Source organism: Neolamprologus multifasciatus, chromosome 23, assembly GCF_963576455.1.
Source record: "Neolamprologus multifasciatus chromosome 23, fNeoMul1.2, whole genome shotgun sequence".
Classification (NCBI taxonomy): domain Eukaryota; kingdom Metazoa; phylum Chordata; class Actinopteri; order Cichliformes; family Cichlidae; genus Neolamprologus; species Neolamprologus multifasciatus.
The window spans coordinates 30,956,790-30,971,504 of record NC_140460.1 but is presented as its reverse complement, the minus strand read 5'-3'; the positions used below and the strand labels follow the sequence as shown (position 1 = coordinate 30,971,504).

The 14,715-nt window shown below is 40.2% G+C and overlaps 1 protein-coding gene across 1 annotated transcript; it reads left to right on the top strand.

Moving 5' to 3' along the window:
- Positions 1 to 1,678: 1,678 nt before the first annotated feature.
- LOC146491976 (gap junction alpha-3 protein-like) lies at positions 1,679 to 12,880 on the top strand. Its single transcript, XM_085150703.1, has 4 exons — positions 1,679 to 1,786; positions 3,104 to 3,187; positions 3,439 to 3,989; positions 6,594 to 12,880. The coding sequence occupies exons 2-4, from the start codon at positions 3,119 to 3,121 to the stop codon at positions 7,405 to 7,407; spliced, it is 1,434 nt and encodes a 477-aa protein (XP_085006829.1). The 5' UTR covers positions 1,679 to 1,786; positions 3,104 to 3,118; the 3' UTR covers positions 7,408 to 12,880.
- Positions 12,881 to 14,715: the final 1,835 nt, after the last annotated feature.

Genomic DNA, 14,715 nt, shown 5'->3' with positions numbered 1-14,715 from the left:
ATTTCGTTGTGCAAATGGCAGGCCAGGAGTTAACTGTTTGGGCTGTTTTAGCACAAAGACCTCTGATCCATCAAAAGCACACAGCAGCCAGAACAATATCCATCTGGCAGCTTCCCTATTGTCTACCATGGCTGATGGTATTTCATCACGTCAACACATCATGTACATGTACACATACCACTGTTAGACTGGTGAATTAGTAGCCATTTGTCAATTGAGAATATGTTTCACGTGTAAGACATCTGAAAAGTCTTTGTTATTTATTTATTTGTGTTTCTAAGCAGTTTTTTAAGTACACAGTTAAATCATGACCGCGATATTTCCTTTCTGTCTATGGAGCTTCCGTTCTCTCTCTTTCTCTTTTTTTTTTACTCAGTTGACCTACCTCTCATCAGACACAAATTCCTGGATTGACATTTTATTTTGGAAGTAAGTTACACAGTATGCAGGAGTACAGAACACTGCTGAAACTTTAGAATGCATGTATATGTTTGTGTGCGTTCATATCAGTGAATCCCAGGCAAACATTTGCCCCCATCAGCATTCCTGGGATGTGATGAGTCCGGCATTCAACAGCGACAACCTGTTATTCACTCACTTCACTTCTCACAGATGGCCAACCATTGTCCTCTAACCAGCCAGTCTCGCATCACACACACACACACATACCAACGCAAGTACACACAAATTTGGCACATCCAAAAGCAAATGTATACCATGGAATAACTATCAAACAATCAGACACATGCAGTGCTACTGTGAGCATTGGATTGCACCAAAATGTCAGATGAAGAAAAAAGAGTGAAATTAAATTAAAATAGTGATAAATGAACGCTTTTAAACTGCAGCTACCAATTCTTAGTAGTACACTTTGTTCAGAGTACTTGACTGTTCCGGGTCCTCTGTGGCTTTTTTCATGTAATTCCACATGGAATCTATGAAGCTGAAACCTGGACTCTGTGAAGGTCCAACACATTCTCATCCCAAAACGTAACATACCGACACTATGAGATAGATTGTCGGTATGTTAAGCTTTCGGAGGCACGAGAACCGTTTGGAATGAATCTACACATGTAAATTTATTTTACGTTCTGATCATGCATCGCTTTGGAAAACACTATCTGATATGGTTAAGGTTAGGGTTAAGGTTACGGTTAGGGCTGGAATACACAGCTGGAATGTGTGTTACCTCCGCGAGCATCATTCTTTTGGATTCCATCCACAATCCGGAGCGTATCATAGGGATGCGGAAGGTTACCTTTGAGATGCCATGGGACGTGACAAATGGTAGTTATGCTACATGTTGGGAATGAGAATGTTCTGAAAGGTCATACCATTCGCTGCCGGACTCAATTTAGCTAGTTCTTTATGTCTTATGCTATGTTTCTGGGGTTTTCATCATGCTGCAGAATTAATTTTGAAGTTATCACTCTATAGACCTGTGTGATTGATAATTTAAAATATCTGAACTGCTTAAAAAATTTGGACAGTTCTTAGCACTGGTACTAATCCTAGCATCAGGTGAGGAGTAACAAGACCCTTTCCGATGCCATACTATAAGTATATGGCATCATTTGTACCTACTGTGCACTAAAATGTTTCTGGTTAAAAAAAAGATTCATATTGGCATCAGCATCAAAAAGCCCTGTATCCTTTTTTGTGTGATGTCTGTATGATGATGAGCCTAAAAAGCTAACACAAAGCATTTTGTGTCTTCCTTCCTGATATAGTTTTGGTTCTGATTTCTGGTCGATGGATTTATCACTGACAACACAACTATATTTTAGTAAGTCAGCTTAATTTGTCTTTTTTTTTTTTCAAAACAATCCAACTTATTTGAAATTTTATTTTGAAGTCTTTTCTCTTCTTGATTTTAGCATTGAAGTTCGAAAGTAGTTATGCTTTCTGTGCTCAGCTGAAAAGAGCTTTTTGGGCAGCAGCCAAGTTTTTGTAAAATTTCACAGTGAAACACCAAGGTTTAAATGGTAAAAGAAGATATTTCTAGGTATTGTAAGGCAAGATACTGCTTGAGATGTTAATGCAATTATTTTGTTGGTAAGTATTAACAGCACTCGTTTATATGAAGCAATATTTCAGAATATCAAAGAATTTTGTTGTTGATGATGATAGCCTTTATATGTAAGGTTTTTACCTTATAATATAAAGCCCCTTGAGACAATTACTGTTGAGATATAAATAAAATTTAATGGAATTGAACTAAATATATGAATAACTGTGGCTTAGATGGGGTGGCTGTAGCTCAGGTGGCAGAGCAGGTCAGCCACTAATCAGAAGGTCAGTGGTTCGATCCCAGGCTGCCTCCTGGCTGCATGCCAAATATCCTTGGGCAAGATACTAACCCCATGTTTGCCTACTGGTGGTGGTCAGAGGGCCTGGTGGCGCCTGTGTCCGGCAGCCTCGCCTCTGTCAGTGCGCCCCAGGGCAGCTGTGGCTACAATGTAGCTGCCATCGCCAGTGTGTGAATGGGTGAATGACTGAATGTAGTGTAAAGCGCTTTGGGGTCCTTAAGGACTAGAAAAGCGCTATACAAATGCAGGCCATTTACCATAGATGAATACTTTCAAAAATTTCTAGGCTAAAAGAGTTTATAGATGAACTGGCTGTTAGATCTCATTAGGACTCTCTAGTCTGTGTTTGACACAGACTAAAAATGGAACAATGCTAGTTTTTTATGTTTCATATGTCAAACTGATTACAGGAAGAGAAAGCGAATGTTTGGCATAAGAAAAAAGGGAAACAGACTAACGGAGATCGAATGATTCCTCATAAACGTCATGGAAAATACACTTACCGAACACTTGATTAGGACACTTGCTAGTACCAATTTTCAGAACTGGCTTAATTCTTTGTGAATTCAACAAGATGCTGTATACATTCCTCAGAGATTTTGATACATATTGACATGATTTGCTGTGATGAGACACACAGACACACACACACACCTACAATCAGATATAGAGACACAAGGTAAAACAGTATCAGCCATAAAAGTTCAGATAAGACCCTAAATACTGACTTTCTGTGGTATTGTTCTTTAATTGACTTTTTGTTGTTCACCATAGACTTTCATGTCTCTCTGCAGGCAACTGAGAGAAGCATGGGTGACTGGAGTTTTCTAGGGCGACTGCTGGAGAATGCTCAAGAACACTCCACTGTGATTGGAAAGGTGACCGACTATTGATAACAAAAACATGATCTGTTAAACATATTAAGCTCACCTTTTGATGATTTTCACTGTATTTCCTTTTCATAGAACTTTTGATACGCCAACATTGTTGACGACATTTTCTGGTTTTCAGTTTGGTAAAGGGTAGACCATACTGACACTGTGGAGAGACCACCTGCTTTAGTTACCCTCTGCATTATCCAGGAAGTACTAACTACTGTGTTTCTAACTGTCATGTTTGTCCGACCCAGGTTTGGCTCACAGTCCTCTTCATCTTTCGAATTTTGGTGCTGGGTGCAGCAGCTGAAGAGGTTTGGGGTGACGAGCAATCAGACTTTACCTGTAACACACAGCAGCCCGGTTGTGAAAACGTTTGCTACGACGAGGCATTTCCCATCTCCCACATCCGTTTCTGGGTGCTGCAGATCATCTTTGTCTCCACACCAACCCTCATCTACCTGGGCCATGTACTACACATTGTTCGCATGGAGGAGAAGAGGAGGGAGAGGGAAGAGGAGCTCAGAAAGGCCGGACGACACCAGGACGACCATGACCCTCTCTATCACAATGGAGTTGGTGATGGTGGAGGGAAAAAGGAGAAACCCCCAATTCGTGACGAACATGGAAAAATCAGGATACGCGGGGCATTATTGAGGACCTACATCTTCAACATAATATTCAAGACTTTGTTTGAAGTGGGCTTCATTCTGGGGCAGTACTTCCTGTATGGATTCCAGCTGAGGCCTCTCTATAAATGTGGCCGCTGGCCCTGCCCCAATACTGTGGACTGCTTCATCTCCAGGTAAGAAAGTTCAGTTTTATTGTTTTGCATCACAATCAAAGATTTTTTTCTTTGTGTCTGTTTAATAATTCTTCATTATACTCTACACATACATCCTGTCACTTAGTTATATTTACTAAGTCTATCACTCTCTATGTTCTTGTACAACACTAATAGTCTAAACAACACCCCACATAGCAAAATTGGTATGGCCCAGATCTGGCCCACACAATGTGCTTAGACATGGCCCACATACCACAAAGAATGACGGCCCTTTGGTGGCCCAGATCTGGTTTGCAAGAGGTGGCCCACACATGGGCCAGCACAAGGCCATTTGCAGACACACTTGTGGTCCTATGGTGGCCCATGTGTGGATTACCTCTGGCAAAGCCAGCCACCAAAGGGCCGTCATTCTTTGTGGTATGTGGGCCATGTGTAAGTTGTGTGCAGCCATGGGCCAGTTGTAGACACCCTGCTGGCCCTGTGCTGGCCCAGAACAGTTTCAGCTCTGGCCCCAGATGTCAGCCTAATGTGTACCTTAATCAAGCCATGTAATAACAACATGTGCCAGAACATAATAGTGCAAAAGTAACATGACGAAACTCTGTTCAGACAATGAATGGACTGATCCTTAGATAATGCTTTACTACTCTCCCGGATTACTCAAAGTGCTCCACATTCACCCAATCACACACTCTCTCTAAACTGGGTGCTTCCTAACTACATTCATACACATTCACACTCTTGACATGCAGACTAGAGGAGCCAGGGATCAAACCACTAACCTTCCAATCAGTAGTGATAAACATGAGTAAACCCTCACTAGGTTTTGGATAAAGTGTACACTCACAAACCTGTCAAACCTGCATTTGAAACGTTGGCTACAATAGCAGTATAATATTGCAACATGGCATTTGGGTCTTCTAACTAAAATAGGAAAATGGGAACATAAATAGTGCCATCATTGTCAGACCTGGCCCACATCTGGTAGACATACATCCTGCCATGACACCAGTCAGTCAGAAGTGCTAGCTTGATGCTAGATCCGGGCCAGACCTGTCTGTGATGTGGGGCCTTTTGTTTCTATGAGCCTATGGCCCAGGCTCATAGAAATATCTGGATGACATACCACATATCTGGATGACATACCACATATCTGGATGACATACCACTTGCCATGCCAGAAGTCAGCCAGCAGTGCCGGCTTGACACCAGATCCGGTCCAGACCTGTCTGCAATGTGGGACCTTTTGTTTCTAAATAAAAAAGAGCAATTCTGGCTGGCATTGCAGTTTGATCAGTTGTAGTGTTGTGGCTAATAGACTGCTTCAAAGAGTTGAAAGAAAACAAGAATTAATATTCCTGTGTCCAACAGGGTTGCCACATTACTAGAATTTTGATACCCGATAGTATTTTAATACCACAGGGGCAAAAAAACAAAACAAATTGCGAATCATCTTTCCTTTCCTGGAAGAGGTAGAAATAATGAGCTAAATGAGAGTGGTTTAAGTGTCTGATTAGGTCTGTTTTTAAGAAGCTTTTCGCACTGGTCCTCCTACAGCTTACTTTGGCAAACTTTCCTTCACTCACATTGAAGGGCTTCTATGCTGATGACATGCTAGTGTGTAGCTGTGAGTCTGACTATTTGCTCTAGGTGTGCTGCACATGCGTAAAACAAACCAGCCCATAATTAAACAAGGCTGATGGGCTTGTTACCAATCTGGGCCATGGCCACTGAAATATACACACTGTTTTAAAGAGGTGACACTAATGTTAGTTTAAATTATACTCAAAGAGTAAGGCATAAGGTACATAACTTAAAAAAAGTGTAAGGCTAAAGCTACATATCAAGACTAAAGCTTTGCGATTCTGTGTTAAAAGAATGAGGCTAAAGAAGCTAAATTACATTTATACACGAGCACATAATACTATGTTAAAAACATTAAGGGGCCAGCTTGGCTAAAGGTTAAAATAGTTAAGTCAGTTTATTTATAAATAAACAAAATGCTCTTAACACTCATTATCAGACAGTTTGTATCACATTTATATGTTGTATGATGTCAATAATAGTGATAACCTTAGCATGGTCAAATCAAATCTTTTGTTTGTAAGTGGCAGTCAGTATGAATCAAGGCAAAGGGCTTAAAGAGAAGCCTTATTTCAATATGTGGATGAATCTAGGGCCTGCAAAAAGGCTCAAGGATTATTTTGAATTATTTTGAACTGACAATCATGCAAAGCTACTCTAGGAGAGAGACCCAGTTGGAAGTACAGCGTACAGCGAGTATAATAAGGTTCTTTTCAGTTAACACAAGAGGATTTTGTGTTTACAGAGGGAGTCTAAAGTAAAAGGACACAGGATGAATAAATAGTATATTGAATAGTAAGGAGCTAGTTACTTTAGTCTATGAAGATATTGTTCAAATACTAACATTTTTGCCCTTCTGGGTTATTTAAAATTGATTATCACCAAGTGTTCCCACTGCAGCCTTTATCGCTTTAACAATGAGAAATCCAACAATAACATTGGATTTTCTTCCTCCTTCTTCTTTTAATGTTACATTTCCTATTATACACTGGTGTGATTTGTTAATCACAACCTCTTTTTGTTCCTCTGTTGCCATAGGCCCACTGAAAAGACAATCTTCATCATCTTTATGCTGGTCGTTGCTTGTGTCTCTTTGGTCCTCAACCTGCTGGAGATCTATCACCTAGGCTGGAAGAAAGTAAAGCGAGGGGTCACCAATGAGTTTGCACCTGACAGCGAGTCACTGATTCTGGCTGAAGATGAGCCCACAGACGCAGAGACGATCCCTGAGCAGACCTCTCCTTTGGTGCTCGACTGTCTGCCGACATTTGGCAGCGTGAGTGTGATGGGAGACGGGGCAGCTGAGGGAGGGGCCTACAGCCCACCAGAGTCTTCCCCTGCTGTGACCTCCTTAAACGCTGCGACCACCCCTGTGCCTGCTGGGATGAAGATGGACAACACGGCGTTCCACCCAGACGACTTCTTGTTGGATGCTGCTTCTTTTTATAGCAGCAGTGAGAAAGTGGGTGTTGGAAGTCAAGGACAGCTGGTGGTGATGGAGCAGAACTGGAACAACATGGTGCTGGAAGTCCACGATCTGAATGGAAAAAATTCAGCCTCAGCCTCCTCCTCTCCTGAAGTGGAAAAGACCCCAACACCAGAGGAGCAGCAATCTGCATTTCCCACACTTCCGCGCAACACCCCTCTTTCTTCTCTCATGCCAAAGGAGACAGCAATGAAAGAGGAAACCGCTGTCATCACAGCACCTAAGGTCCTGCACAATGACTTCACTGTGGTAACCAGGGCGGAGATGCATCAGCCTCCTGCTGCTGCGGGAACAGACAACCGCAAGCCAAGTCGGGCCAGCAAGAGTGGCGGTGGACGAGCTCGCCCCGATGACCTGGCCGTGTAGCTAAAACACACACGCACTCACACTTTTACCCAACTATGCATGCATGCTCTACACACAGAGAGAGCCTACACCTGCTTTTTTTTCTTTTAATATGCACTGCAGCATAAAACCACACCTAAGCATGCACTTCAGCATGGGCCTAATGCCTACTGGAGTTGGCTGCTTAGTTTATAGTTAGCATTGCGAATCTGAAATGATGCCCTACATAGATATTTCAACATCAGGGTATGTCCACATTAGTTTCTTAACGTGTAAGTTTTCAGTTCAAAGGAGGTTCAAATTGTTTAGAGTAATGGCTGTGCACATGGGGGTCCATTTTTTTCGTTTACAAACATATAAAAACATCCAGATTATTTTTATTTTAGTTTTTTATTATTAGGTTTAGAGGCGAAATTAAATAGACCAAGAAACTATATCTTTTGTATATAGATTTTTCAAGACCAAAAATCCTGTCAGGCCATGGTTGTCATTCCAGCTTAGAGTTTTCAGGAATTTTCTTGTAGCCATGATATTGCCCACTGAAAAAGTATCACTAAAACAGCCCCCAGCCAATTTAAGCTAATCATATCAAATCCATTGTTTTAGTAGTTTACTGACACAAAGACAGAAATGCAGAAGTCAATTTTGCTGCTACTTAATTTTGCTTCTCTGGCCATTCTCTCACTCCTCTTTGACAAAAGAATAATACAGGATAAGAAATCTAGATGATATTTAATGTAACTGCACACTTAAAATATCCACACAGCCAGCAAAAATACAAATAAGGAAAGGTTATTGTGATGATGATGATGACTGGACCTACTAATAAGTTTTTGTGCAGTTTTTTATTTTCATCTTTCTTTTATTTCTTTCCTGTGAGACATCAGAGGAAAGGTTTGCACTTTTGTTTCTTGAGCTTTAATTTTTCTTGTGATGTGATGGTGGAGCTGAAGTGTCGTAAGTGTGTAGAACTCGTCCATCTCTGTGTATGCTCTCTACACAGCCTGTAGTTTTAATAAATAGAGGGATTCACCAGCATTAGGAAATAGCAGGTGACCATAAAGCAGGCCCACCCAGAGATGTAGTTCTAAGGCTTTACAGGCTGTGTGTGTGTCTGCATTTAGGTATATTTATAATGTTTCGTGTTTACAAAATAATATCTCTGCGGTTACATCAGGGTAAACTATATATAAATATGTAAATACATAATAATTAACAGCATTGATATGCACGACAAGACTTTATACAGAACTACCTATGTTTTTAAAAAGTTTGTCTCTAATCAAACTGCAGTTTTACATAAGAAACCAAAAACCATAAATGCTTTAACAGTTTACTGACTTTGAGCCAAAGTTTGTCACTATGCAAAACCCCTTAGCATAAGAGTTGAGTCGACTAATAAGACAGTATTTCAAAGTTCCTTACTGAACAGGTTTAAGTTTTGCAGCTTGAACTGAGTATAAAAACTGCCTTCTTTCTGCTGGTTGTGTTTGCAGTGTGGCACAGAAGTGTTGAGTTCCCTGGAGCTGTTTTGTTTAGGAGGACTCTTAAGTTAATTTTCTAGATGAGCTGTAGATTATGCTGTAGCTCTTAGATTTTTTTGAGAGAAAAGAAAGCAATATGATCTAAGAAGTGTTCATTTTTACTTTGCTGTCACTACTTAACACATCCCACATAGGAATGTTCATTTATGTCCTGTTTTTCTATTAATTCCTGCCAGATTAAAAACACAAGAAAACATACGGATAATGGTTTATGCATTCTAGGTTGTTATGTTGCTTATTAGTAACTTCCCTAAAGATTTAATTTACCCAATTTTATCCATTGGGATGGGGGGGAGGGGGGGGGGGTAAAAGTCAGCCTTGCATCAGGACAGCAAGAGAGAGTGGTTTGGAGCAAACTGTGTTTTGTGTTTTTGCAACTTTGTGTTCCTCTATGAACAGATTTGAGTTGCTTATAAATGACACACTTGAAAAAAATGCAGCCTACCAAAGAACAGTCAGTGATTAACATTTGAATTTAAACACTTTTTTCCTCACATACTTCACAGCTCAGCTGTCAAATATCAAAGTGCTTTAAGTAATGCTCATATACTGAAACCAAATGCATAAACATAGATCTAGTGATTGTTCGATAATGTGCATTCATTTCAATTTGAAAAGGTTCATATTTTCCACTTTTTGGATGGCGTAGACATGGTGTAGTGGATAAACTCAACTTAATATTCTTAATAAAGCTAAGTTCTAAATTTCCAGAATAAACTGAATGTTGCTGATGTTGTGCCTGGAATCTGCTGGAGCCACTCTTCCAGTTTTAGGGTTAAAGCTCCTTCCATTCCCTTCCTATTGCAGTTGTTCCTTCAGTACTTCTCTGTTTTCATAAGCGCTTTCTTCCTGATGTTTCTATCTGCTGAAATTGCCACATTTATCACGATTGCAGTCTTCTGCTCCTTTTCAACCACCGCTATGCCTGGTTGGTTGGCCAACATCTGCTTGTCTGGAACTCAAAGTCCCACATGACCTTCAACCTGTTTTTCTCAGTCACCTTTGGCGCTGTTCTCCCATCAGGACTTGGGGACTTCTAATCCATATGCTGCACAGATGCTCCTGTACGCCATCCAAGCAACTTAGTTGTGCCTCTCAGTGTAAATGGCCCCAGCTTGCATCTTACATCCTGCTAATGTGTGGTGGATAGTCTCCTGGGCACCTTTGAACAGGCTGCAACTTGGGACCTGTTGGCGGTGGTAGGCTCCTTCCTCTCTGGATCTGGTGCTTAGGGCCTGTTCTTGTGCTGCCATGATCAGTGCCTCTGTGCTGTCCCTTAGGCCGGCCTTTTCTAGCCACTAGTAGGAAATCTTGATGCCATCTAGTTCCTCTATCTGTCGATGGTACATCCTATGCTTGGTCGTCCATCGCCCTCTGTCTTCAGCTGCCAGAGGCATTCTTGCAGCTGCTTATCTCTGGGGTCCATCCTCTTGATGTATTTGTGGATGCTCTATGTTTCATCCTGGACTGTGGATTTGACACTCACTACTGCTCCCCTTCCCATTTCCGTTGCTCAAAGAGCCTTAGGGGCTTTGCCTCAGGAATTTGGAACAATAGGGTCTGACCTATTGTTCCAAAGATGCTAATGCCGCTACTAGACTGCTAGCTTATATATTATATATAGCTACCCTTGCTCTCAGGCATATTGATTAGCACAACCACCTATCTTTTGGATTTACAGATTCACAGATAAATAGCGCTTCAATTGGATCTGCTGGATCGTTTGTCTAGTATAAATTTTAAAAAACATAGCAAATGTGGTTGTTTCCCCAAAATACAATATCCCTTGCAAGCATCTACCACGTTCATGGTACAAACCAGAGCCCTTTTCAGACATTAACTATGTCACATTTCAGGTTTCATCAATCTTTAAAAGTGTTGACATCCTTAGGGTATTTTTTAATGGCCTAATACCAATATCAATATCAAAACAGTGAAGGAGAATGCCACAGTACTTGCCAAATATTTGCTATTCGCTGGAGATGGGACATGCCTCAAGTGACATTGAATCTGTTCGTAGTGTTACCTCTGTTTTATTTGACTATGATGTTATTGCAGTCATTAAGTTTGTGATTAAGAATGTATTTTCTGTAAAACTAGATGGCATCAGACCATTGATGGGGTCACCCTCAGGTTCATGTTTGGAACTTTTCAAAGTTCGGAGTTAAAGATTTCCATCTTGTCAAGAGTTCAACTCCTAAAGTGCATAAATGAACATAAGAAACAAGGTGATGAATTAGAATCAATATACTGTGAAAGGAACTTGTTCTACATACTTTGTAGTTAAGAGCAAATCATTTTGTAATGCATAAAATAAGCCCCCCCATAAATGCTGTTTGTGGATAGAGTTTATGTCTCTGATCAAGTTTGGGTGACAATAAATTCAGCACACTGTAGATGCTGAACCACTTAATCTATTCTTAGAGAGGAAGTTGCCAGTTGTGATGTGTTGATTTAACCAAACCAAAGAAATATCCACCAAAGAGATAATACAGAAAATACATTATGTTAGAGTTTCTTTTAAAAAGATGACTTTTTGAAATAAGGTATTATCTTTTTTTATTGCTGAAATGTTTTTTTTTTTAACTTTATTGTACCAAGTTGTTCTTAGTATCTTTGACATGTAGGTAAAGTTTTGCACAGTTAGACAGTTATGAAGACATTGAAATATTTAGAGAGAAGCAAAAATCAGAAGGGTTTCGTATAAAGAGGGATTTATTAACATATTTAGTTTATTTGTGGAAATAACAAACACAATTAGACTTGGAATGGACAAGAAATGAAACTAAAGTGATATTTTTCTGTCCTGAAAATGGTTGAAGAGCTGTTGGCTCTAGCTTTTACCAGTGGATGTACTTTGAATCAAAGACTTTCTGATGGGAAATGATGAAGATTATATGATGGACTTATCATCTACACAAGCAGGAGCACACACAGAATAACCCCTGCGACTACTCCCACTGTAAAATGATTGTCTTTGAAGAGAAGGGCCTTTTGTCTGAACCTTTTGTTGAAGAACATGTTGATGTAAATGTTGATTTACCTCAGATGTTTACAGAACTGTTACTCAATAAATATTTTGTACCATACCTATATTTCTTGCTTGTTTTGGAATATTTTGGGGTCCGGAGCAATGTCACCAATTGATTTCAATGGAAATTAGTTAAAACTTAGCCTAACCTGGTTCTGCTAGAGGTTTCTTCCTGGTAAAAAGTGCTTGGCCATTGGGGTTGTATGATTGTTGGGATTTTTTTCTAATATTTTAGGGCCTTTACTTTACAAAGCCGTGAGGCGACTGCTGTGAATTGGTGCTTTATGAATAAAATTGAATTGAACTGAGAGTGCTAATTATCATATTCATGGTTTTGTTGCATCACGCTTTTATTCTGCCTCTCAGCCAATGTGGGCTATTTATCTGTTTCTTCTTTACTTGTGCAGATGTACACTATGCACAGCCACTTCTAGTTATTTCCAAGCTCCAAGGGAACACTTAAAGATTCTTTAATTAAATTTTTGGTGATACATTAAATCTAACCCTCAGTGATTCTACATAGTCCCCCATTTTCAATTGGACAAACATCAATCATTTTAAGTGCAAGGAGTATTTTGTTTTTTGTTTTGTTTTTTACATTTTTTAAAAATTAAAATCTTGTGCAGTCAATGATTCTCTGGAACCCTTGGACTGCACCATATGTTGTGCTTGATACCTTGAGATACTCTTTCAGACCTTTTACTGCATCTGCCATCACTGTTTGTGAGCCTTTTTTGCGTCCAGCTGGGTCTTTTTTAACTGAAAAACATGCTCTTCTTATTTGCACTTTTCCTTCCCATCAGTTTTGCAGACTTTGTTTGAATCTGAACAGACAGTGTGCCATGTAAGCTTTAGAACACATCATCAAAAGTACTAGTGATGTCCGTGCTATAACATAACTATAACACTGCCTCCACAGCCTGTTCTCACTCCCGAGGAGTAATATAATGACGATTTGTCAAGTCTTGCGGCGTTCCTGAGGAATGGTGACCTTCCGCGTCCGCGTTCTTATGCTACAAGCCGGGTTATGGATGAAATACACGTTCCAGCCATGTATTCCAGCTCTAACCCTAACCTTATACCTAACCATAACCTCATCTCTAACCTTAACCAGCACTCTAATGACGTTAGATAGTGTTTTCCAAAGCGATTTAATCGAAACGAACGTACATGTGTAGATTCATTCCAAATGGTTCTCATGTTTCCTCATTTTTCTAATCTTGTAATATAGGGACGTGTTGGGTGCCTGGAAGCGTAATATGTTGACTATTTGTCACCTAGCGTAAAATGTTACGCTTTGGGAGTGAGAACGTGTTGGTGTCCATCAAGTTCAACACGTTCTCACTCCCAAAGCGTAACAGTTTACGCTAGGTGACAAATAGTCAACATATTACGTTTTCGGCTACCCACCACGTTCCTAAATGACGACCTCGGAAAAATGAGGAAATATGAGAACCGTATGGACTCAATCTACACGTGTTCGCTCTTTTCTTCAAATCGCTTAGAAACACGCTATATTGAGGAAAAAGGTTATGGTTAGGGCTAGGGATAAGGTTAGGTTTAGGGCTGGAATACAGGGCTGGAACGTCTATTACCGCGGGAGCGTCATTGCACTGGATTTCAGCCATAACCCGCCGCGTACCATAAGAACGCCGAAGGTCTCCTTTTGCGTTCCTCAGGAACGCCGCGGGACGTGACAAAACGTCGCCATGTTACGCCTCGAGAGTGAGAACGGGCTCTCAAGTTTGATAGATGACTTGGTTTGATAGATCAAACCATACGTGTAAGTGGAGCCAATAATTGGGACTGATAGACAAGCAGCAGGCACGTGCAGAGGGGGGGCTAGAGGGGCTTGAGCACCCGCCCCTTTCCTGATGGGTGCCCAAAGTGCCCTTTTGTTGAGGCAACTTTTTAAAAAAAAAAAGTATTTATTTTTTTTAATGTATGTGTGCGTGTCTGTGCCCCTCAACAATAATATTTAACTATTAATCACAGTTTTGCTAAATAAAAGGATCTGGCTTGCATCAGTCACATGATCACATTTAACCAATGATCGCCCTTGATGGCAGAACGCGCTGGTTACGAGCCGGGAACGAGCTCACAAAGAGCAGTCCGGAGCTGTAGGAGAAACAAGTTAACTCAGAGACACAGACTGATGCGACAAAGCCAGTAAGTAGGTGTACAGCGTACACTGTAGTGTATAGCACACAGGAGTATTAGCTTATTATGTACACGTTGGTATGTTGAAACAAACGAGCGTGCTGCTTGTGCAACAGCGTGACAAACATTACCTGTCCTTTTATTAACTGCACAAGTAGTGCTGGTCATAGCTGCTGGCTACCTGTGTAAGGCTGTCATGGGTCTGTAGCTCTGTCACCGTTTTAGGGAACATATTTAGTTTTAAAGTAAGTTTCCGGGCTTTTCCTGCCTTTCTGGAGGGATTATATTTCACTAAAAAACAATCTAATATGCATGTCCACATAATTATGCCTTATTATAATATATTAAAAAACACACGCTGTATTTTAAAGAACATACATTAAGAAGCAGATTATATTAGATTTATATTTTAAATAAGACAAATTTTTGTTTTTTACAGCAGTAAAACAAATGGAATCATCATAAATACATTATTTCATATTTATTACTTCCCCCTCCTCATTGCTTTATTATTGTAGATCTAGTAATAAATAATAATGTAAGGATTCTGGATCAGCACCATGATGCCCATAGTATATACAGTATTCTAAAGAA